Source organism: Filicampus tigris, chromosome 14, assembly GCF_054856515.1.
Source record: "Filicampus tigris isolate MCC_2025a chromosome 14, RoL_Ftig_1.0, whole genome shotgun sequence".
NCBI classification, from domain to species: Eukaryota; Metazoa; Chordata; class Actinopteri; order Syngnathiformes; family Syngnathidae; genus Filicampus; species Filicampus tigris.
In genome coordinates, this window is record NC_141230.1 from 13958735 (window position 1) to 13983982 (window position 25248).

General features: G+C 41.2%; 1 protein-coding gene across 1 annotated transcript; it reads right to left on the reverse strand.

Annotated features, from left to right (window-relative positions):
• Positions 1–6357: 6357 nt before the first annotated feature.
• On the reverse strand, positions 6358–24710 carry LOC147136461 (UPF0524 protein C3orf70 homolog B). The gene is made up of 2 exons (XM_086052445.1): positions 23877–24710; positions 6358–9158 (listed from the first exon to the last, which is right to left on the reverse strand). Exons 1-2 carry the CDS (start codon positions 24058–24060, stop codon positions 8524–8526), a joined length of 819 nt encoding a protein of 272 aa, XP_085908571.1. The 5' UTR covers positions 24061–24710; the 3' UTR covers positions 6358–8523.
• Positions 24711–25248: the final 538 nt, after the last annotated feature.

Here is a 25248-nt window from a genome sequence, read left to right on the forward strand (position 1 = left end):
TACCTACGTACCTACCTACCTACTTGTACAGTACCTATACTTCCAACCCCCCCCCCCCCCCCCCCCACCGACTTAGCTATCACTTTCTATATCTATAGATAGTGAGCTATCTACCCACTTGGCTAGCTACCAACCTACCTTTCCACCCACCGACCGAATTAGTTACCTGGCTGACCTTACCTACCTACCTATCTAACCACTTAAAGTAGCTAGTTACCTAACTAATTACCCACTAACTAAGTGGGTAGGTAAAAAGGTTGGTAACTATATGAGGCTGATGATTAAATGATAAATATATTATGATAAATTCAATCAAATCAATTGTACTAACGTAGCGTCGCTGTCATGTGAAAAACACTTGTCCATTTTTTTCAATTTTCTTATTTTTACGTGAATGGTGTTTCCGCGTTACAGACGTCGCATTGTGAAAATTACAATTGTTTCCAAAATTGGACAGTATTTTTCAGCAATGACAACTTAATCACCATTTCCTATAGAAACTTTTTTTTTTTTTTTTTTTTTTACACTGTATTGTATCATGTAATATATAAAATTTGAGTTCCATCTAGATTCTAGTCCAGAAACAGAAAGAAAAGAATATTTGTCAGGTTTTTTTTTAAATATTATTTCCTCCCCCGTGTGACCTTTCCCCGTGTGTAATCGTTCAACAAAGAGAAAAATAATCCTAATTCATCAAGAATCTGGAGGTCTGGTGCAGCCAGTCAACTCCCACTGGCCAAAGGGCTCAGCTGCCATTTACATGCTAATGGTGTTATAGGGGAGGCCTTAGCACAGTACATGGGGTGGAAGAGTGGGTCTTGGGTATTTTCACGCGGGGGCTGAGAAACGGTGATTATGCTACGGTACAGCTACTGTAGGTGCTCACAAACCCGGAAAACCACAGTGATGGAAAAACACATCTGCTGCTCCTCATCATTTTAATCAAACGTGCCCTCTGTGGCACACACATACAGTACTCACACTCACACACACGACTGCTGAGCTGTGTTCATCACTTCCCTTACATCATTGGACCCTTTCATTTCTTTCTGGCTGGTCCCTTTAATTTCTTTCTGGCTGGTTTTGCGCATGTTAATTGAAGCATTCCTAAATTCCGCCTGGTGCCTGACAGCTGAAAATGTATCATCACCATGTTGGTCTTATGTGCTTAATATCACTACATGACCGAGATGTGCCTAAAAACTACCGCATCCCTAATCTGTAACCCAAATATACAGAGTGACACAAAAAAACAGGAACTTTTTAACAGTCCAATAAAACCAAGAGTGATGGAAGAAATTTTTTTTATTCATAGTAATTGAAACCTTAAAATATGCCATTTAAGAAATGATGGATTTTTTTTGTTTTTTTTCATTCCGTTTTATAGATGGCATCCGCCTGTACGAATGAATTAAAAAATTCCCTTTTTTTTTTTTTGTCTCACCTTGGATATATATAATCTGCAAAGATGCAAGCATTCTGACTCGTCAAGTATTGCAGGTTGCTGAGGTATTGCACAGTGTAAACATTTACGACCTAAAACTAACCCTGTCATCAAACTGAATCCTAATTTGTTGATGTACCTTTGACAGTTCAAATAGTGAGGAGGAAAATCGGAGTAACTCATTGTAGAGACAATATCTGAGTTACTGCAGATTGCCGCCCTACCATCTGCTTCTGCATCAATGTGAAGAGAAAGCCCCATGTTGATTGTCTCTTAAATTCCTGCCCCTATCCGTTTGCTGTAGTTGTATAAGAGACAGAACGCTTTCATGGTCAGCTCGACCGTGGGCTCAGTCCACATTTAGTCAGGTTACCAGCTTAATTCAATTTATATCCTCCCATCTGAATTGTTGCTGTATTATTGATGCGAATTTCTTTCTCGGTAAAACATTACTTTAAATTGTTTATACAGTTAATAGTCTTCATGATTATATAAATTCCAATGATTTCTTCAGGGGAAAATGGTTTTGAAATTGTAACGATATGAACATAGAGGTGTGTCAATGAATGGATGATGTTGTGCCTTAGACTGAGGTTTCACAATAAAGGGCTTTACGGGAATGTGCAGATTTCCACTTTACTGCTCTGCAGTTGGAGCGTGATGTGCTTTTCAGGGTTTTTCTCTTCAAGATCTCTAAACATGAATGGAAACACAAAGCTCGCCCTGGGGTGCCATCATAGCAAACATCTCATAATGCACCAATTCCCCTGAAATGTTTTTTTTTTTTTTTTATTATTATTATTTATTTATTTCATGGTTGACGGGCAGCAGCATTTTGATTTAAACTTATTTTTTTCTTGCTGGAAGCCATCTGTGTCCAGCTTTGGCTCCTCTATTTTCAGGCAGCTCCTTAGAAAGTATCAACACAAAAAGAACAATGCAATATACAGATTTACACCGTTGCAACTATGAAATACACACGAGGCCAACTAGTATGAATAGCAGAGGATTATTGTCAATGTCACGTCTATCATTTGTTTCCCACTGTGTACGTTTGAGTCAAATTGAAGTCATTTTGAAGATCTGATAAGTGGTTTGTTTTTGCTCTTAAACCTTGGATAGACGCTATATTTTTCCCTCAGTGGTATAAGTGTGGAAATGATTGGAATTTCTCTTATTACACTTAACATGCTGATGAATGAGGGCTGACCTTCCACTGTGTTGTGTTGTAACTTGAAATCAACAAATACATGACAAGCCACGGGGAAGATTTTATTCTTTTTGAGGTGGGGGTTACTCTACTACAGTACTGTACTGTACTGTACTGTATCACATTTTACAAAATTTAATCAGTCCAAATGTAGTATATCAATGCATACCATAGCAATCCACATTTTTGAGGTCTGAGAGCAGAAAGGGGCTTGGAAAACACTTTGCATTGTGGGTCGTGACAGACATGTTGAAGGCTAGCAAGAATGTAAATAAAGGCTTACAGTAAAGGCTGTGCAATCGGGTATTCGTCGCAAGTCAAAAATATGTGAGCGCCTCTGACTTAATGTTCCTCGTGGGTGGAAAAAAGGAAAATTGAGATATTCATGTATTCTAATTCTCCACTTAATTCGCTTTAAAATGAGAGATAAAAAGCGATAACTGGCTTTGGAAGGAACAATCCCGATCATTTTTTCAACTGCAAGTTTAGTAGCGTTCATATGTGATTTTGATTTCATCGAAATCTTGAGAGAAATGGGTTAATCGGATCAGAATATTCCAAATGAAGCATTTTTATTCCGATCAGTCGTTTAATCCGAATAAATGTGTCCATATAAACGTAGCCACTGTTAAAATGCAAGGCAATTGATGTCTCTTTGTGAGCTCGCAAATGAGGCTTACCTCTCTGTCTCCCGTCAAGCAGGAAACCTGTAAAAACTTGTTGTTTGTTGTTCCCCCCCCCCCCCCCATTGTCTTTTTGTGAGGCGTTATTGCACCCTCTACATAGAAACAGTTCAACATAATTCTATTCGGCCGGCAAAATATGACAATGACTCAGAGGGCACGGCGCAACGGGGCACGTGTTGCATTGTAAACAATAGTCCGCTAGCCTCCAAAATGTCAGATATGCCGATGATGACGACACGTTTCCATGGCCTACAGGGTAGAACAGCTGGGTAAACAGACCTACGCACACACATGCGCACTCGCACACACGCGCACACAGTCAGAGGAGGGTAAAAATGTGCCCAGAATCTCTATTTTGGGTCAGAGAGCGCAGTGGTGCCGGAGCTAATGAATATTTGACATGCAGGGAGCGCGGTGCCGCACTCCCAGTGACAGCTTGCTGTTTAGCGAGCTTATCACAGTACCATCACTCTCCCAACTCGTCCACTCACTGAATGCTTATCAAGCGCTCGCAGGTGGGCTGCTTCCTGCGCCCTTGCACGCATCGCATCAGTCACAAAAACATAACAATTATAATAATAATAATGATGATTATTATTATTATTATTGTGATGCTGTTCACTCAAACTTTATTGTATGTTTGTGTCATTATGTTTTTTTTTTAGATACGCAAAATGGTGTCGGCCGTAGGTGAGAATTGATCACTCTGATCTCGGCTGCTAGCTAGCGAATCAGTGCACGAGATAGAAGTAGACTGAGATGGTACACAAACACAAAGCAAGGATCATAAAACGGCGTCGACTTTGTAGTAAATCGAGCTTAGCAAAACGTTGCTTTTTGTTTAGACTTTTCCCCTGCTTGTGTTATGCGTGTTCGGGATAGAGTATGTGTGCAATTTATTTCATGAAACCCCGACTGTGCATGGTATGATATACAATGACTTCTCTGTTACAAGCATGCAAATGAGCATGGATACATGAGTGTGTTTACTGATAACTATTCCTCAGGGAGACGGTGTCACACCGCCCTCCCCACAAAACATGTTGTGGCTGCACCCCTTCCCAAAGCGCACCTGTTTTCTGAGTTTGGTTTTGCGACGTTAGCCATGCAAGCCTGAGGTTGCTTTGACATCAGTTTCAGTTGACGGCACTGAAACTGAAAATAAAATTGAAAATGGCAGATCCCTCAGATGGATTCATCTGCTTAATATGTATCCACAAATGCAATAGTAATCACAATTCTTTGTTTAGACTTGTGTGACCAAACAGAACATATCATTACGAGAAAATTGTTGCCTTAAATTCCCCTTTAAAGATCAACTGAATGGAACTTAAATACAACATAAGTGTACTCAAGTGATTCTTTTGTGTGCCATAAGTAAATTAATAGTTTATCTCTTCAAAACATTGGATGTAGCGAACTGCAATGGTTTGAAAATGAAACCTAATGTGCTGACACGCATATGTAAAAGTGGATCAAAAATAATCTGTGAACAGCTTGTGACTCACGCTGGGCCAATGTGGAGCAGTCCTTGAAGGACCATTTCAATACCGGCTGTGTTGCACATCTTCCCGCTCAAGGTGTCTGCCGGCGGAATCACTTTGTGGCCATAAAAGCGTCCTTTGATCGCTTGCTCACGTTTGAAGATGGAAATTAAAAAGAGTCGGCATCCCCCCCAAAAAAGTGCGGCGCAGCACAATCTCACCTTCCGTCCTCGGGCCTTACATGAGTTTGCATCATGACGTTTTACCAAACAGGCGCCTCTCATCTCCTCTCTTTGGTCATCCTCTTCAGCACTTCAGCACCAAGCAGAGGGGGAAAATCAACTTATTGGCCACCCCCCACACACCAACTAGTTTTTACTTTTATATTTAATACATGGCAATGGTTGAATTGTATGGAGTATGATAGCTGTCAAAAAGGCATATGCGTGATTAAGGATTGTACCCGTAATTTGTGAGTACAAATCAAAATTGCAGTAACATTAGTCTTTCATCACAGAAGATAAAGAATATATGCCTGTGAGTATTGCTTTTCAGCAGTTGATTCACTACCAATCTTTTTCCTTATGGAAATGCCTCTACATTTTTCCAGGAAAGAATTAATTCCAACCCATCTTTTTCCCCAACGCTGGACTTGCAGAAAACACAAAATCAATAGACACAATGCAGGAGGGCGAGGATAAATGGAAAAAATCAATGCGGCCTTCGAGTCAAGGTGAGGACGTTCTCACAAGAGTTCACTCTGACAATGCAACGTATTGTCTTTCCTAATCACTCTGAAAAACGATGCACGTTATCTAGTTTGGTCTGTATTAGGTGAGGAACGCGCACCTAATGGAAACTCACATAACCTACACAATTTGAAATAATGTGAGCCATAGGTGGGCAGAGCAGCCACAAACAAATGCTACTCACTGTGACTTTAAAATAATATGATGCAAGTATAAAGTAGTCCTCCAAATAATTAGTTTTAAAAAGTTTTCTTTTTAACCAAAGCATGTTAAAAAAACAATGGGAATTCAGATTCAGTTATTGCCCAACAATATCACTTTAGCAGAAACAATAATAAATGTGATCTTTATAAAATAACATGAGTTAAGGTGAATTCTGCCACAAGAAATTGCCTTAAATTAACGTGTATTAAATTGATTTTTGACTCGTGAAACAGCATTGTAGGCTCACCGGGCAGAAACATTCTCATTCTTTTCTCTGTTGTGTTTACTTTGAAAGCTTTGATTCTGCGAGAGGCTGCGTGTGTGATCATGTGACTGCCAGGCTCCGTTTGATTGGTGTTGAAACTAAAACAAATCACACAAGCAATACCAGAGCAATGGAAAGGAAAGTAGTAGTAGTGTAGCTCAGCGTATTGAAGTAGGACCATCATCACGTCCATTTTTCAAATAACAATTTTAACCGTCTAACAAGTTAACCACTGTCAAGTTAAGATAAAGCATGCTATTTAAAGGAATATTTGCTGTTAAATTCTGTCACCAAAATACGAAACGGAAGAAAAAAGCAGTTTCATTAGTATTTATTGATAAGAAAATAATATAAGCATCAGAACATAAAAGTCCATAAAACTGTGATATTGGTAGAAATTATGTGAATAGTAGTTTCGCTTTCCCCTTTTACTTTGTGACCAACACATACTGTATATTAAATTTCTATTTTTCAGGTAAATAGACATGCAAATTGATATTGTTGATGCCACTATTTTTTTTTTAAAATATGTCAAATAAATCAGGTAGACTGAACATTTTACCAACTGTCGTTATTCTACTAACAAGGGGTCCACCCTCTTATATATTGAACTCTAACATCATATGCATCACATAAATGTATTCAGAATCATAGTCATCTCTTTCAAATGTGCACTGATCGACACTTGCACTGCTCCGTAGCACAAAGTAACCTCAGCACTAGCCTAGCTTCGCCTGGACGCCGTAACCACAATCCTCACAATACATTTTCGCTCCAAAGCTCCAAAAGCAAATGACAATGTTGAATTGGAATAGAAGTGTCCACTGTATGAAGAGTGTCCTCACCTCCAGTCACACTGAGACACATCAGGCGCCGTTTCATTTCTTCATAGCTAACAAGTCATGTTTGGGATTTAAGCCCAAATTTGCAACGTGGGAAAGTTGAAGGTGGTGGTGGTGGCGGGGTGAAATCTTTTAGGAGAGAGAGAGAGAAAGAGATAGAGATAGAGATAGAGATAGAGAGAGAGAGAGAGAGAGAGAGAGAGAACATCCTTGGTCCTCATTGGCAGGCACAGCGTAGGAATGTGCTTGTGTGTAAAACCCTTGATTGTCGAACACGGACCTCTGTGCCCAAATGGTTGTTTTAGTGTGTCGGCGTCGGTAAAGTGCACACAAACGCGGCTTAAGAGACTCAGCGCGAGAGGTAGCCGGTCTTGTCCTTAAGATATGGAGAGTTTTTCACTTTCTTGTGGGTGGGATCGAGTCAAAGCTTTGGTTAGAGAATGAGGAAGGACACCTTACGGCTTGATGGATGTGCAAGTGCTCATTTTCATCAGGGAAACCTTTGAAATCTTGCGCTTCACGGACATCCTTTATGAGCATTGGAACCACACTGAAAAGAAAATACATCAATAATGTAAAAATAAAGCTGGATTTTTTTTTTTGTTGGTGTGGAGTTAAATTATTACGACAGACAATATTTAACTTTAAATTGTTATTGTGTAACACTACGTATACCTTTGATATAAAAAATACAGTATACAGAAAAGAAAGAAGCTTGAATTTGACATAAACGTGGTCATATTTTTAAAAAAAAGTAACTATAAAAAAGTCACACTTTATTTTGATATGACTGTATAGAAGAGAGTTGTGTTTTGCATGAGAAAAAAAGTCCTGAAGTAAATTGATGAAAAACCTGTACTGGTACTTGCTTGAGAATAGAGTTCTGTTTTTACAATAAACAATAACAGGTCAAATGTAACTGAATAATCAGAAATTCATGTCTTTATATTATGAGGAGGGTGGGGGGGGGGGTCTCCATTTTGTGAGAGGAATTAAAAACGTCCTCATGTTAAAGTCTAAAAGTTTATTTTGTGTTCTGCCAAACTAAAATGATGTCTTTGAAAGTGGATAGAAGAATGAAGGGTGATTATTGCAAGCATAAAAGTCTACCTGCATTAAGACTGTTGAGGAACCTCGACTGAACACTTTGTGATTGTGTAAACGTTTGCGTGTGTCCCTGAGAAAGAACTACACACACTTAAATCTCACACACTGGACGTGTTTTTTTTTTGTTTTTTTTTAAAGCAAAAAGTCAATGATATTTCATTATTTAAGTTTGCGTTGGAACTTGGATCTTTGAAAAATCCCACTTTATTCTTCGAACATTCTCATGATTTCCTCTTTTCAGTGTGGCCCTAAGACTCCTTTGTACTTTCACCTTGCTTTTGTCCTTCCCATTTTCCATCAAGTGCTGTTCCGCCCACTGTGCTTGTGCTTGTCACTCTTGTGCTTCATCCTTGTGTCCTGTCTGGTAGAAAGTGGTTGAAATTCACTCCATGCAGGGATTGTGAATAGAAGGTGTGAAGAGGAACACAAACAAGACAAAGCCCCCTCTTCCCGTCCCCCATATAAGGGGGTCAGATCGTCCAGGCTCATCGAAGGTGTAAATCCTCAGGCGCTTTGCGTCGCTACGGCCAAATCAGACAGTTGTTTCGATCTTTTCGATGATCTCAATCGTCGACTTGGAGGGAGAGAGCAGGGAGCCGTCGTCCTGATCCCACAGGCTACCGGGGCTCGAGTTTCCATCCGTGCTCAGCTCGTCGTCCTCCCGCTCGCTCTCGTCCTCGCAGGATTCCATACAGTGCAGTCCCAGCGCGTTGATGCCGGAGTCCTCGGAGCTGGACGGGGACGAGCACTGGTCCATTTTGGGGCCCTTGACTTTGTCCGAGGGGGAGGCGTGTTTTTTGTGTTCACTGTGCACGGCGGGCTGGGCCGGAGCCGCCGGCGCGGCCTTGACGGCAGCTCGCGGCTGAGGGGTCGGGGGGGCGGGGGGTTGAGGCGCTTCCGGCAGGGCGGGAGGCAGGGGGCGCTGCACGTAGCACATCTTCCCGTTGATGCGCTTGACCACGTAGTCGTCCACGAAGAGGTCGGCGATCACGCAGTACTTGGGAGACTCCAGGTGAGGAGGCGAGCGGAAGCAGGGCGCCAGCTTGAGGAAGCGCTCGGCCAGGGAGACGGACAGGTCCATGGTGCTGCTGTACTCCGTGGCCGCGGGGGGCACAGCCGTGCTTGGCAGCCGGCACACGTTGGTCATGGGTTGGTACACGTATTTGCCTGGAGGGGGACAAAATGGTTAGCTCGCAACACGCCAATGATATCACACTTTTAGGATTTTTCGTTTTTTTTTTTTTAAGGTACAGTTTAAGGTAGGGATGAAGCAATTCCAAAACCAAGTCGTCTCAAAATCTTTGCCGTGAGTTTCGCGGTGATCATTTTTCCACACATACTACAGTCTTACGAGTAAAAATAAGTCGGTGCCACGGCGGCGTTCCGGCACAAAAGAGTACATCAAAGACAGAATGGCCAAAGCTTGGGATCATTTCACACTTCAGAAAGATGATAAAGTGCAATGTGTCTGCTGCTTTGTGAGGGAAGACTGTTACAAGGAAAAAGTCAAATGTATTTTGCAAGAAAATAGTCATTCCTACAAGAAAAGAAAAAGTCGTAAATTTACCAAGAAAAAACAAAAAACAGGTGCGGACAAAAAATAGATGGTAACCTTAAAAAAGTGAAAATAACATTGGTCAACAGCAAATTTTATTCAAAGATAGCTTTATGTGTCCCTTTTTTAAAAAAAATGGCTTTACTTTTTTTCTAGCACATCAGGTTTGTGAAATATTTAGTTTTAAAGTCTCAAGGCTTGCGCAATACAGATTTGATTTTACAGAAAAAGAATTCTGTTGCTGAACCTAACCCTTAATTCAAAAATATTACTAAATATATCACGTATTACACATATAAGTTTATTATATTACAAGTAGTAGTAAAAAAAAGAGGGTAGATTCAAAATTAGGACCACAAAAATAATCTTAGTTAATTTTCATCTCATGAAAACATTCATAAACATTTGCTGACTAAAGTACATAGGGTCCCCTCTAATTAGCATCACAGGTGTCTTCAAACTTGCAATCAGTCAGTCGCCTAGTTAAAGGGTGACAAGTAGTTACTGTGTCTACCATAGTAAACACGGACCAGGGAAAGCACTTAGAGTTGTTTTGGGAGATTAGAAAAAAAAAAAATACAAGCAAGCATGTTGAAGGTAAAGACTATAAGACCATCTCCAAGTTTCTGCGACTACAGTCCTAAATGTCAGATCCACAAGACTGTAGCCAACGCAAACTACAAGCAAAATTGTTACATTCATACTTCTCATCCGTTTAATGTTACAATACGTGCTACAGCTCTTGTAGCGCATCTCGCGATATTGTGCGGGCGGCCAGAACGTTACGGCTGCCGTCGAACGTTCACTCCGCTGAAGACTCTAAATTGCCCCCAGGTGTGAATGTGCGTCTCGATGGATCTTAGCGCTATAGAGAACGAATGGACATATGGAAGCGATTGTGGTGATGCTTGTCAGCTGTGCGGCCGAGACAGGAGAGGGAGAGCGCAGACATTTTGTTTAAGTGGCTCCCAGGAGAGGACCGGACAACACAAGATGACAAGCTCGTACAGCTCTTCCTCTCACACTGTACGGCGGCGGATATAAGAAGTCTTCACACCCCTGTTCGAATGTCAGGTTTTTGTGATTAAAAAAAAAAAAAAAGATTTCAAAACGTTTCTCCACCGCGAAAGTCATTAATAACCCGTAGAACGGAATTGTCAGTATAACATTAACTCACATTAACTCATTCACTGCCAGACATTTTCAGGCCCTCTTTTACCCTAACGCTTGACAAAAAAATATAGAAATACATTCCTGGGATTGAATGGCTGGACTGTGAAAAGACAAATAAATACATCAATGGTCGTGAATGAGTTATGGGTGGAAAAAGTTTTGAAAGGATTTATTATTGTTTCATTTTTTTCCCCCCAGTGTCAAATTGTGGCAAAATGGGAATCTGAGCATTTCTCAGTCATCCAGGTCATAGTAATCTGAAAAGGTTAATCGGACTATTCATGTTTGTTGAATTTGTTCGGATTTTTTTCCCCCTTTCTTTTCCTAAAATTGCACTTGATTAATTATGCTATTCGGCTAACTATATATTAAAGAAAAAATAACGAGTGTATGATTTGACTGCTTTTAAGGGTAAAGTAGTTCACCAGAAGAGCAGGTTTATTGAAACTGGGCTACGTTTGGATTTCCGCATCAGATTAATACACATAAGGTTTAGCTTGAGTATTTTTGGTAAGAACACAGCATGCAGGCGGGACTGAATCAAAAAAAAAAAAAAGATGACAGCTTTCCTAGTCACATCAAACTCAAGGTAGCCTTGATTGTTTATATCCTAATACGAAATCCATAGGCGCACATTTAATGAGGCATTCTGCGCCAAAGGCTTGAAAACGGCGGCGATTGTGCGTCTCAAAGACAACGAGGGAGATCACACGTTGTCACAAGTGCAGCGTACACTTTTCAACACCTCACGTGTGTTTTGCACGGACACGCGGCCACTGAAATCAAAGGACGAAAGGTCGCGGCGCTTATTGTCCGACTCAAGAGCCTTTCATCACATTTTTAAATGCCAGCTCCGGAAAGCAACACAATCACAAAGGGGGGCGATGATGAAAGGCATTGTGGGGGATGTAGGAGATGTAAATGAGGGCGTTGGGCACATGAAAAAAGGAGATTACGGCTCCTCATTACAAAAATCTAATCACGAGGCATAAAAGCTAAGGAGGTGACTTATTATCAAGGTAATGAACCTTGTCAGGGGGGAGGAAAAAGAAAACAAAGATATGACAACAAAGAGACACAAGATAATTACAATATTTATGAGGCGACTAGGATTCATTCAGCATTTTGAGCATTTACAGGTGGGAAGTACGGGATGAGAATTTGGCAACATTTACAAACTGTATGTGGGAAATGAGCAATCGATGAAACTGTTTTTTTCCCCCGGAATGTTCTGAACTCCTCTTTCCAAAGTACAATCCCTTTTTCAATCAATTCCACACAATTGCCCCAATTGTTAAAGCTCAATTAATTGATCGATGGTATAATCGATTAAATTGTAATGAATAAAATGCATATTACATTTAGAACCACCAACCTCCAACCAAAAATCAATTGCTTAACTGAATGCTAACCCGTGTCAAATAAATAACTCTAAAGTGCAGAAGACGGCACCCCGTCCTGAGAGTAGAAGAATTAGCTTTCTCCATCTCATATTCTTTGTCCGCTTGCTCTCTTCTGAGCACGGGCAGAGTGTCTAATTGAGGAGCTCTTCTGTGAATAACTCAGGAGCACTCTTTCATCTCCCACAGCGTCACGCCGTCCATGTTTGTGCTTGCCCTAAAAGAATGCAGCCGGACGAACAAAATGTGTTGAGCTCAGATTGTTGTTTCAATATTGGCTTGCTTTGAAGTCAAAAGTAAATCCAAACTCATGCTGACAACGCCTCAGTGAGAAGAAAAATATTCAACCGGATGACGTCATGTTTCGCGGTTGAAGGGCTGGCCTCGGCTCATTCTGTTGTCGACGCGTCTTGCAGCTGGGCGAACGCAGAGGGTTCCGATTTCTGGAAAAGGGGAAGGTCTCACCCAGCCTCGTGCGAAACGACGCGCTTCCGGTCTCATGACTTCGCGCGGCTCTGCGAGTTCAGCTCATGTCGACAGAATACGCGCACTGGCGCATTGTTTGAATCTTTCCATCTGCTCATAATGGCTGGAAGACATACCCCCTCCCACGCACACACACACACACGGTGAATGAGAACAACAAGGGGCCTTTGTCACTTTGAACAAAGGGGGAAAGATTTTTGCTTGGGTGTTGATGCTCTGCATTTTTTTTTTTTAAACTTGAAATAGCAGGACAAAGCACTGGCAGGACTTAGCTGCACAAAATGAGTCGAGTGTGTCCAGCATGTGGACCACTAGAATAAATAAAGGCTCTCCAACAGCTAAAACTAACGCCATATTAATGAGATGTACGATGCACTTTCAAATTAAAGCAACAACCGATATTTTCACATCATTATATCATCTCTGTGAAATACACAAACTTTAGTTCGAGTCTGACTGCACTGTATTGATCTTTTTATAGAGGCTGAGGCTTTATACGATGCAGCAGGGCTGTGGTGAATCTGCAAAGATCAATCCAATAAGCCTCCCTTTGGATTTATTCACAACGACCGCATGTGGGGTAACAAACACACACACACACCCACACACACACATACCAGAATGCTGCTCACAATGACAGAGATCATATAGCATAGCTTTCTGCGGGGGGGGGACAAACAAACTGCCTGTTCACATTATGATGATTTGGCCTTTTGACATAATTCAAAACAGTCTTCTTCAGTGTGTACTGGATGTATGTAAATTAGAAATGGCAGTATTCCTTCCACTCATATTACTGTGCAGTTTTTAGTAGGCAACTGTAAGAACTTGCAAATGCCGTTATTAATGAAGAGTATTGCCGCAAGGAATGAGCAAAATAATCTTTTAGTTTCGCCGCTTGTGTGGAACTGATTGCTGAAATGGAAGCAAATAATCCACTTGGTCTCGTGTGAAAAATGACATGTCAAGAGGTTAAGCAAATGGACATCAAAGACATTCACAACTTTTGCAGGCAACAATATTATGTGAACTGGCATTAAAAAAATATTCACAACATCCAGCTCAGGGAAACATTTTGACGAATAGTGCTATTTAAAGTCAACCCAAATGTATTTTTTTCAAGAATACGTTCCCAGCACACCCACTAGTTGAAACAAGGCATTCTGATAAATATTGCGTTTGTGGAATAAGAGTTAATCCACCCGTTTTTAGCCATCTCTGGGGGCGGCCATTTTGTCACTTTTGTCGACTGAAAATGACATCGCAACTGCTCAGGGCTCGGGTAACGACCAATCACGGCTGACCTGCTTTCTTAAGCTGAGCTCCCAGAGATGGCTAAAATGAGTGGATTAACTCTTTTCCCACAGACGCAATATGAATCTGAATTCAACTAGTGGGCCTGCTGGGAACATCTTGACAAAAATATGTTTGGGTTGAATTCCTCTTTAAAAGAATAGGTTCACTCATGCTCGCTCAGGAAAGCTTATGCCTATTCACCAATCACCACAGCAAGATTTTTTCCACTAAAATGCTATATTTAGCCATAATTACAATCATTTATAAGGTTGGAATGGAATAAGTCTTAAAATTGACAAAAAAAAAACATTTTCAGGTGACGAGATTGTTTTTTTAAGTGATTGCAGTGCCTTACATTGCACATAAAAAAAAATAAAAAAAACAATTCTGGTTAAACGCTCACGTCCACCCTTTGAATTACGTAAATAAAGCGGAGTCAAAATGCAGGCAGTTGAGTATCACGTCGCTTAATGATGCATTGACACGAGTTGGTGCTAAGCAAGTGCACATCTGGGCATTTCAAATCATCTCCTCGGTTTCACAAAAGTACAAAAACTGGAGATGAAGGAGCTTACTGAGACGACTGCTGCTCATTAGGACTTTGATTTTCAGCTTAATGAGTAATTACCTTGCCTGGTGATTGTAATCAGTTAGCGGAGGGGGAAAAAGGCCTTCACATCCGTTGGTTTTATTGGCGCTTCGAGCGACATCTCTCATCAGACATGACATATTGGCGGGGACACTAAGCACAGCTAATTATGACTAATGAGAGGCTCGGACTGATGTTGTCAGCTGCTGCCGAACGGTCGCGTTCACCTCCATCCGATTTGACTCTACCTCATTTTCTCGGTGTGATGCTACGGCGATGAGACAGCTGCGTGCAAATCGGAAAAGCGGCAGACACAATCCCCCGCTGTTTGCATGAAAAGTGTCTTCACAGAACAAAAACTCTTGCGGTGCCAGTTTACAGAGAACATTCACTCCCAAACGCGTGACAATTTCAATGTTTTGTGTTTGGTCAAGTGCTGGGTAAAGTCGATCCCACTTACTGTACATAAGTTGACCGTTCGCTTTGCTTGGAAAGCTTTTTTTCTACACTGATTTTCACGTCCATGCAGGGAATCTACGGTCAAAGTAGCTTAAGCCAAAAACACGTAATAGAGAAGATCAGCATTTCTCTCTTTTCCACTCTGTTATTACACGTCACAGGGAAGGTCTTGTATGCAGCTCTACTTTTCTCCCCGGGTGTCCTGGTTCTGCCTGATACGATCGTCTAAGCTGCTTTAATCCGACTGTAGTGTATGATTGTGCTGAGTGACAGAAATCCATTAGGTGCATTATGTTAGGGTCGCCTGTTTTTAGTTTGCTTAGAGGGGAACGAGCCAAAATGAAATGATGGCTACAAGGCAGTTTGTGGAAATAGAGCTGCGCCATGTTAGCAGCAGATGAATATTTTAAAAGCGAAAAGGAGGAGCAAGACAATGTTTACCCCCCCCCACCCCCCCCCCCACAAAAAAAAAAATGTTACCGTGAACAGACTTGCAGGGAAATAATTCATTACGGGCGTTGCTTCCAGTAAACACAGGAAAAGGATTCTTCAATCTTCTGCCCTGATCAGATGATTGCAAATCACAAGGCAGGCACATCCCGAACGTCACAATCTCAAAAGATTACATTGTGCGCACTTTAAGCCACGCCGAGTTGTTGCCGAGTGCATGGTGATTGTGCTCCACGCTGATCTGTGGATTTCCGGAGCAGTCGGAGACGGGATGAAGAGGCGCGGCGTGCCCGAGGAGAAGGACAACCTGTCAGGTTGAAGCTCAGCCGCGGTGATTCGTGCGGCGATGTCAAAGTGTCAGGCTGAGAGCGGGGAAAGAGTCTGAGGGGCGAGGGGAGCCAAAACACCCCTGACGTTTCTATATGAGCGAGAGAAAAAGACCGACCTTTAAACGGCACGCTGCACCCTGTCAATAAAAGATATCGCGTGACCCCCTTGCTTGTCGGAAAAGATGCATCTTGCAGGTGTCTGAAAAACGGAGGTATGAATTTCTAATTCCAGATTTCCTCAAAGAGTGGCTTCCGCTATAAAAGTTGCCATGTTTTTGCATTTACTTAATTACGGTGGAACCAACGGACAGAAAATAAAGTGTCCAATCCACTCAAAAACGCCCTTTTGTACAGTACTTTTCTAAATTTGTTAGTTCCAGAATTGGCTGCAATTCATCAGCAACACACAGAGAGTGGTCATGCTTGCGTTGCTCCCTCATCCTAAACAGACTTTACTGTACACTAGAGCAGGCTAAAAAGCACGTCAATGAGGCGGCCATGTTGGCAGGGGCCACTTTTTCCATTCAAACTATTTCTCAATATGAGGCTCCGACATAGTTCCGTAAAATAATGAAAGGGAAAATAAATTTGCTGTGTGCTCTCCTCGGCCATTTTGATAGCAGCATAAAATGCATCTTGGGATATTTTCCCAGTCAAGTCTTCACAAGTCACCAACCGATGCATCCTTGGTTTAAGCTAGCAGACAAAGAACAACATCCGGATTGTCCATGCGTTCTTGGCGAATGCCTACATTCAAATGGAACAGGACTTGGGCCGCGACTGATGACGTTTCACGACATCACAAGGACGTAAGAACGGACACCAACGCAAATTGAGAAACGGCTAATGTATGGACAGAGGCGGCGGCCATGTCAGCAGGAAGAGAGTCCATTCAAATGTAATACAGCATACACGGTAGTTAGCTTAGCATCTGCCATATGCAGGCAGCTCAAAAGGGGCATTTTGTATCGACCTATTTATATGTATAGCTGATATTTTTACTGGAGTGAGTAGTGTGCACATCTCTCGAACATGCTCTTGTTTTTTTTTTGTAAAGCCCTTATCTATGGCATTTAATTGTAACTGAGGTGAAAAAAAGAAGCGCGGACATCATGGCTCATAACCGTGACCTGATGCACGGCATTATCCTCCAGCCAAGCACAAACAAGTACATTTGGATAAGCTTTAAATCACAAAGTGTTTCCGCCTTTTTTCAAAAATATACAGTATATTACATTACAATAATTTGGGGCAGTTTTAGAACCCCGGTAACAAATAACTTCTATGGACAATAATAGAGAGCCCTTCCCCATTCTACTCTACTTTAAATGTCTAAATGACTGCTGTAGAACAAAGGGCCATTATAAAAAAATAAATATTTTTTTAGAACAACACTGGCATTAGCATGGATGGATGGATGGATGATGGGTAGAAAGATATCCTGTCAAGCGAGTAACATTTTTTATCTAATTAATTGCATAATAGTCCACTCAACTAACTTCTACGCAAGCAGCGTGGGTTCAGTTTCCACTCACTGTGAATGTACAGTATCAGTGTGAATATTTCTTTGTATATGCTGTGATTCTCTTTGAAGTTGAGTACAGTGGTACCTCTATTTACGGAATTAATTGGTTCTGGAAGAAATTTCTTAAGTAGAACATTTTGTAAGTAGAGACGTGTTTTCCATGTAAATGCCCTAACACGTTCCAAGCCAATATTCAGACATAAAGGTTTTATAAAGCATAGAAATGCATGAAAACATGTAACAAATACGTGTTACAATTAGATTACTGCAAAATAAATGAGAGTTGTGCATAATGTAAAAAAACAAAGACTAAAGAATAAAAATGATGGTCGTTTAATCTTTTAATTGCTGTCCTCATCGCTTTTTGCCCTCTTTGATTCATGTTCTCTCTCAGAAGTGGTTTTTGCCTGGCGTTTTGTAAACAACTGATTTAATAACGTGGCGACTGTCGATACATTACGGTCATATTCTTTGGCGAGATCAACCAAACGCATCCCTTTTTCATACTTTTCTATTATCCCTTGCTTTGTTTGCACGGACCAAAAAAAAAACAGATTTTCTCCTTTTTTTTCTTTTCCCTCGTTTCTAATTCACGTAAAACTATCGGAACACCTCATGTCGGAGGGGCGAATGACGAGGACGCTGCATAGACATATATTTATCACATATATATCTATCTACACACATAGACACATACGGTAGAGGTCCCTCTTAGCCAATGGGATGCCAGGAAGATGCCAGGTAATAGCCAATGGCAGAGCAGCTATGAGTATGTTGCGTTCAGGAAACTCCGGAGCTGCGAGTAGCAGCCCATAATTTTACCTTTTGGATCCTGAAATTTCTTTCGTAACAAGAGGCAATATTTTCCTGTTGGTGCGTTTCGTAACTTGAAAATTTCATACGAAGAGACGTACGTTCGTAAGTAGAGGTACCACTGTAAATGCATACGCCCCCAGCCACAAAATAAAGAAATGAGGGAAATTCTATTCAAGTGCAATATGTCTGTGCGGTGGGACTCATTCATGCCAAGCACTTTCAAAACAAGTCAAATAGAGTTTAAGTGTGCTGCAAAGCCTAAAATAGCTCGTGGTAACTCTACTCAAAGAGAGGAACTAGCCGCCCTTGTCAAGGACTACTTTGGGCTGCGTAACGCGCCTCGTTTTGCTCTGTTATTCTGCCGAATGTCTGCAGGGGCATGATGGTGTAGGTGGGACTGAGTCAAACTGCAGCGAAATGAGAGAATGAGTTGCGACTGGGAGGCTGGGCGAATCGCATCAAGTCACATCCATTTTAAAAAATATTGACAGGATGAAATATCGAATTGATGATCTCATTCCCTCCAATAAACATGAAGCACATATTCACAAATAATTTCGTTTTGAATGGGTGCAGTTGTGTTTGACAAACTTTTAGAATATTAGTTATTCATAAGCGGAACACACCAGTCAGTCCTGAGGATTGCGGCGATAGTTCCTGTTGGTTATAAACGACCACAAAGCATCATTTTGCTTCTGGATTCTCTCACACATCCAGCATTGTTCTACCTAGTGGGAAAAGGTTGTTTTGAACCCATCACCCTTTCGACAAAAAAAATGTCCTCAATCCGTCAAAAAATGAAAAAAAATGCAAGTACTGTTATTAGTCAAAATGTGAAGACGTTCTAAATAAAACTGTGTGCTGTACACAAAACATTTTGGAAGTGGGCGAATGACTAGAAAGCTGGCGTATACTACTCCGGTGGTTTACGTTAAACAAGGCTGACAACCATTTGAAATCGAATACTTGGGGGTGCTAACTTAATATAAAGGGGGGGTCTTCGGTTTATGACGGCCCAACATATGACATTTTAAGGTTGCAAATGGAGCACAATGAACCGCTTTGTGCAGCGGTGCAACAAGCAGGGAAGCTCAGTTACTCTCATACTTACTATGTTCCCCATTTGATTGTTTTCGATTTATGGACTACACGTATTTATTGCAATTATGACTGGAAGAAAGGGAGTGCAAGGTGTTGTACCCCACACTATCGCGGCTGTGATTTGCTCGCAGGCTCATTTCATCACACCTGGAGGTTTGCGGCGACGTCTCAAGGCTTCTCCTCGTTGCCTTTGTCCTCATCTAACGACCATTCATATTTTCAATCAAATGTTAATTTTCCAGAACGTGCCCAACTTTGCGACACTCCGTTTTTTAAACCACCCACAGTAATGTTAGATAACTACTGACAGATGATGGCACCAAATGAATCGTTTAGAACAACCGTGAGGGGGGATTGAAGCATTAAGTTCGAAGTCACACTCATGGAATGACTTAAATCCAATCAAATTGCTTGAGCAGGACTAACGGTTGTGTAAATTCATGCTTGTATATTTTTGCAACCTGATACTGTTTTCGGGGATGAATATATTTATTTGACGACATAAAGAAAAACATTTCCTCTGGTGCCCGTAGTGAGCTTCTCTTTGTAAAATAATCAAGCCCAGGGTTGGTCATTTCATTTGAAAGTCCTTATTGAATTCACCGCGTAGGTTTTTCCAGCGCGCTGGCTGACGTGAAAATGATTGCAACTAAATGTGCGTGACATCACAAGCACAGAGGGAGCCGATCAGGTCTCAACCGTAATGTGAAACCTGAAGCCTTGCGGGTGGGATTAACACGCTGAAATTCAGAATGAAACTATGAATTCATAATGAAATGAAGGAAGCGGGGACATCTTTTCACCTCTGCACATATATCCTAAAAAATTATTATTGCATTACTACATCCAAAGAGATTCTATTATAGATCAAAGCAATTTCAAGAATTCCATCTCTGTGATTGTGATTTCTACCCCTGTCAAGAATGGCATTTATTTAACAAGATCCATAAATTGATTTTCTATAAGGGTTCCCAAAAGTTTATCATAATGTTGTCCAGCTGTCATGCATCATACTGAAGTTCCTAATATTTTGCTTTTCTTTTTGAAAACCAAGAGAGAGCCACAACAAAAGAAATGACACTGTTTGTATCCAGGTGTGTACAGTATATCCTTGTTTTCTGCATCCAACATGCCTCCACGGTTGAGGTTCCCTTGAGCAAGGCACCTAACTCCCCAGGCGCTAATTAAGTCAACCCACTGCTCCAGTGCATCACTACTGCTGCTTGGAATAATGACGAGGAAATGCGTGTAAAAATTGTTTGGTAAAAGGGAAGTCAACCTCAAAATTTTCTTGACAAGAATATGTCCTATGCAGCCCCACTAGTCGAAATTAATCATTCTGACCATCAATCCACCCATTTTTGTCCATCTCAGAGGGCGGCCATTTTGCCACTTTCTGTCAATTGAAAATGACATCACAGACCCTCAGGGCTCAAGTAACAGCCAATCATGGCTCAGCTTCAGAAAACAGATGAGCTGTGATTGGTCATGACCTACAGCATGATCTACAGCAAGTGGCAAAATGGCCGTCCCCAGAGATGGCTAAAAAGGAGTGGATCAACTCTTATTCCACAAACAGAATATTAATCAGAATGCCTTGTTTCAACTAGTGGGCCTGCTGGGAACATATTCTTGAAAAAAAAATATGTTTGGGTTGACTTCCACTTTAAATAGCACTATTCTTCAAAATATTTCCATGAGCTGGATGTTGTCCTTTTTAATGGCAGTGTCACATAATATTGCTGCCTGGAAGAGTTGTGAATGTCTTTGTTGATGTCCATTTGCTTAACCTCCTGACATGTCATTTTTCAGACGAGACCAAGTGGATTATTTGCTTCCAATTCAGCAATCAGTTCCACACAAGCGGCAAAACTGAAAGATTATTTTTGCTCATTCCTTGTGGCAATACTCTTCATTAATAACACAAACACATTCTTGAAAAAAATATGTTTGGGTTGACTTCCCCTTGAATTACAATGTTTGACTATTATCTTGAACTCGACAAATATTGCATATAGTAAAAAAGACGAACCAACTAAAAGTAAAACGAAGCATTTTCGAAAAAATAAAAACGAAAACAAATTAAGAAACATGCTCTTAAAACCAACTGACTTAAAAGGAAGTCAAACTGAAATAAAAACTACTATAGTTACAATGACCAATCCTTAATTATTAGAACCCGGGTCGCCAGTCAATCATAATGCGCATACAGGCAAGCAAACGTTTACAATGTGAGAAGCAGAAAACATGCTCGACTGGTCGTGACCCAATCACAACCTTTGTGGCCACAGAAGTCTTTGGAAAGTGACCGATGAGATTCGGAATGTGGAATGAAGCCAGAGTATGCGGAGAAAACCCACTTAAGCACAGGGGGCCGAGATTTCAACCGACTGAGGCAGACGTGCTAACACTGTTCTTCCTGCACAATCTAATGAGATTAGATGAATACAAATAAGAATACCGGTACGTTTCTCATTGTGGGTGCAAACTCCACAAAGGATGCACGCAGCTCACACATTTGAACCGGAAGCATTTCTAGTTGCAAAGAAATCAGTTTCATCAGTTCATCATCAGTTTGGCAGATAGTGAACAATTCTTTAAAATGAGGTAAAGTGCTTAATTGCCACTCCCAGTTGAAGTTTACTCTAAGAATAAACATAAAAGAAAAGTAAGTGACACATTTTGTATTTAACCGAACCACATAGCTTAGCCTTACAAAAGTCCTCTATCTTAAACACGCAGCACAGAACAACACAGACAGGCTAACAAAACCAGTGTAAAAAGATAATATAACCATACCCACAAGGTACTGCAACTTACTTTTCTTTGGTTACTCCATCAAATATAACTACATTATATTATGGATAGACAGATTAGCCAGGACAATTATTGGTGCAGATATTTGGCATTTTGTCAAATGCCAGCATTTGCCTTAAAAAAATAAATAAATAAAATAAAAAGAAAAGAAAATCTGATGGCCGATAACCGATCAATTCACAAGTTTAACCTTAGGTAACTATTATTTATTTACATTTTCAGAGATGCTGCTGAACCCAGGAACTCTCTGCACCTTTTGGTTTGGATTGAAATTAAAACTAAGATAAGTGAAAGTTTAACATTTCAGTAATTTTGAAAATGTTACTGTCGAAAACTATAGGGAGCTACTTACTTGTTGAAATTTTGACTTTTTAAAACATGCTCATGACCCTGAGAGATCCTTGAACTTTTTGTTATATAAAAAAAGATGTCTATTGTCTTGGATTAAAAATAATAATAAATTCAACATTTTGAAAATCTGAAAAATTATTCAATAAACATATGCTGAAAGATAAGATCTTGAGTTTATATATTTTTTTTAATGTGACGCCAATATTTTCGCTTTGACTGAAAATGAATATGGGCTCCAAGTGTCGGTTATCGGCCTGCCCTCCTTTGAGTGCTAAAGTCCGCATTTCACCAAGCGAAGTATTGCGAGTGTTTGCACACGTAGCAAATTTTTTTTGTCGGGGTTCGTTTTAAAGACGTTTGGAAACAGTTTTAACGGACTCAAAGACATTTTTAATATGTTTAAAATTTGATGGTGACAAAAAAAAAATGCTTGCGGATGTCTGGCACGTCTTTGCGACCTTGCTACGTTCACACCTACTGCGTTGGGAGCGTTTCTGGCGGCGCGTTTGAACTGGAGTCAATGTAGTTCGCACGGGCGGCGCGAATGATGCGTTTGAAGCGGTGGGATGCGGAGCGAAGCACCAAAAATCCGCCCATTCGGCGCGTATAAAACAAGTCAACTTTTTTTGCCATTTCCCCTCGCGGCAGCCAGTCAGTATCAGGCATTCTACGTCACACACAGCCACACAGCATCCTATTCACTCGGCGGCGGCTTTTTTTTTTTTTTTTTTTTACAGTTCTTGAACTTTACCAAGACAGCAATGTTGTTAGCATTAGCATAGTGTGCAAAAAGTTGACTTTTCGCGCCGAATGGAGCGAATGGGCGGATTGTTGTTGCTGCAAATCTGCTTGAGGCTGGCTATCAGCAGCTACTGTCCGGACTATGCGTCCCTGGCTGATTCCATTCAGTGCAAGTCATCAGACTTATTATTGTAAGGTAATTACAAAACATTTTTTTTGTATTGTGCTATATAGGTTGATGCAGTCATGCAAGGTACACCAGCATATACGGTACATATAAAAATAATTCTCAATATATTTATAAATAATGCATTTTTAGTAGGTGGTAGATCATTTTGACTCAGTCATGTCATAAGTAGCGCTCATGCTGAAAAAGTGTGGGCACCCCTGCTCTACAGTACTGTATATTACCTCCTGGTGGCCATGGCACATACATCAGAAGAGACCAACTGAATTTTTTTCTTGTTTTTTTGTTATAATATTTGTTATTATCTGTATGTTTTTTTTAATAAAGTACAATACTTTTGAGTGCCAGTTTTCGTATTTTACTAAACATTTTAATGATGTTTTTGGTTGGACTGGAACACATTATTGACGTTTCTATATATTTCAAAGGGGTCTTTTGATTTGAGATGGTCGGACCAAATTCAGCTCTTAAGTTAAGGGACCATTGCTCCATAAATCGCTCCGAGGCAGTTCAAATGAAACATTGAATTATAATGGCTGTGGAAGCCTAAAAAAATCTCAGCGCTTTTCATTCTTTCAAGACAGACAAAATAAAGCCATGAACGACTCACAGTGGCACCATCCCAGGTGGCAGCACCAGTGCAGCTTGAAGCACTTTCCGTGACTGTGCGTGGCGCAGATGGAGAGTCCGTCACACGGCAGGAAGTCTGGTCTCCCCGCACAGCTTTTGGCTAAATTCTGCGCCTCGTCCAACTTCTCACTCTTCGGACACTTTGGAGCACCGGAGGTGGCCATAACAGCATCGCCCGAACTTCACCCCACGCCTCCCCCAAAAAAGAAAAAAAAAGATAAAAAATTCAACTCTTTTGGAGAGAACAACTACAACATGACCGCGACCGAGCACCGCGGTGGGCGGGCGAGGTCCACGTAGGAAGCCTGATCGGGGAGGAGGCTCCGACGGCGAGTCGCTGCCGCGGAACGCCGGTCGCCTTCACTTAAAAGGCAGCGGGCGACATGTTTCGTAAAAAAAAAAAAAAAATTAAAGTGTGTAAAGGTCGACGGGCGAGGGCTGCTCTCCTCCTCAAAAGCTCCCACGGTGGGGTTCTACAGCTCTCCCCATCGTGGCATTCAGCCGTCGGGAGGCTCCACTGTGCTCGTGTGTGTGTGTGTGTGTGTGTGTGAGCTCCTCACTCACACCATCTCAACTTCATCACACGGCGGGAGGAGTCGGAAGACACGAAGCCAGCTGCCCACTCGTGCAAAAAAACACCACACACCAAAAAAAACAGGGGAAAAAAAGCGAGATAGGAGCCCTCCTACACGTTCAGCAGCTTACACAACGAACACACTCGTTGAGGAAGACTGAATAGTTGCGTTTTAATCGTGGAATATTAAATAGTAATGGATTGGAGTTCCGGTTGTGGAGGCTGTGGCCGCTCGGTGGCAGCACCCACAGCTGCTACTTTAAGGTGGGGGTGGGATTGCAATCACTGATTTATACAAAAGGAGTACCTGGCCAGCTGAGTCAGCACAAACATCAGACTTGTTTTCGTTCCCCTTGATGTTACTATTTTCAGAATTGGCAGATGGGAAGATAGATTGTAATTAAGGCTCAGAAGTGGAGTCATACAATGAGTTTTTAAATCTAGCAGAGCAGCACCGTGAATAGCGGTTAACAGGGGCGTCGTGACAAAATCTGGGCCCCTCCCAAGAATAATATTCAAGGGGGGCCCCCCCAATGACATTCGGATTGTCACAAACGAAATTCATAGTGAATAACAAGGTACTACCACTTCAGAATGCCATATTTTGATTCATCACTTACTTGCGCCACATTTGTTTGGTGAAATTGTGGGACGTTGTCTTAGTGGACACCTGAAAGACTTCAGATCAAAGTGGTTATTCAGTTAAATCTAATAGAAGTAGATAAACTCTTTTCAAATAATTAATTTGCCTTTACTACCTCAAACCTAATCTATAAAA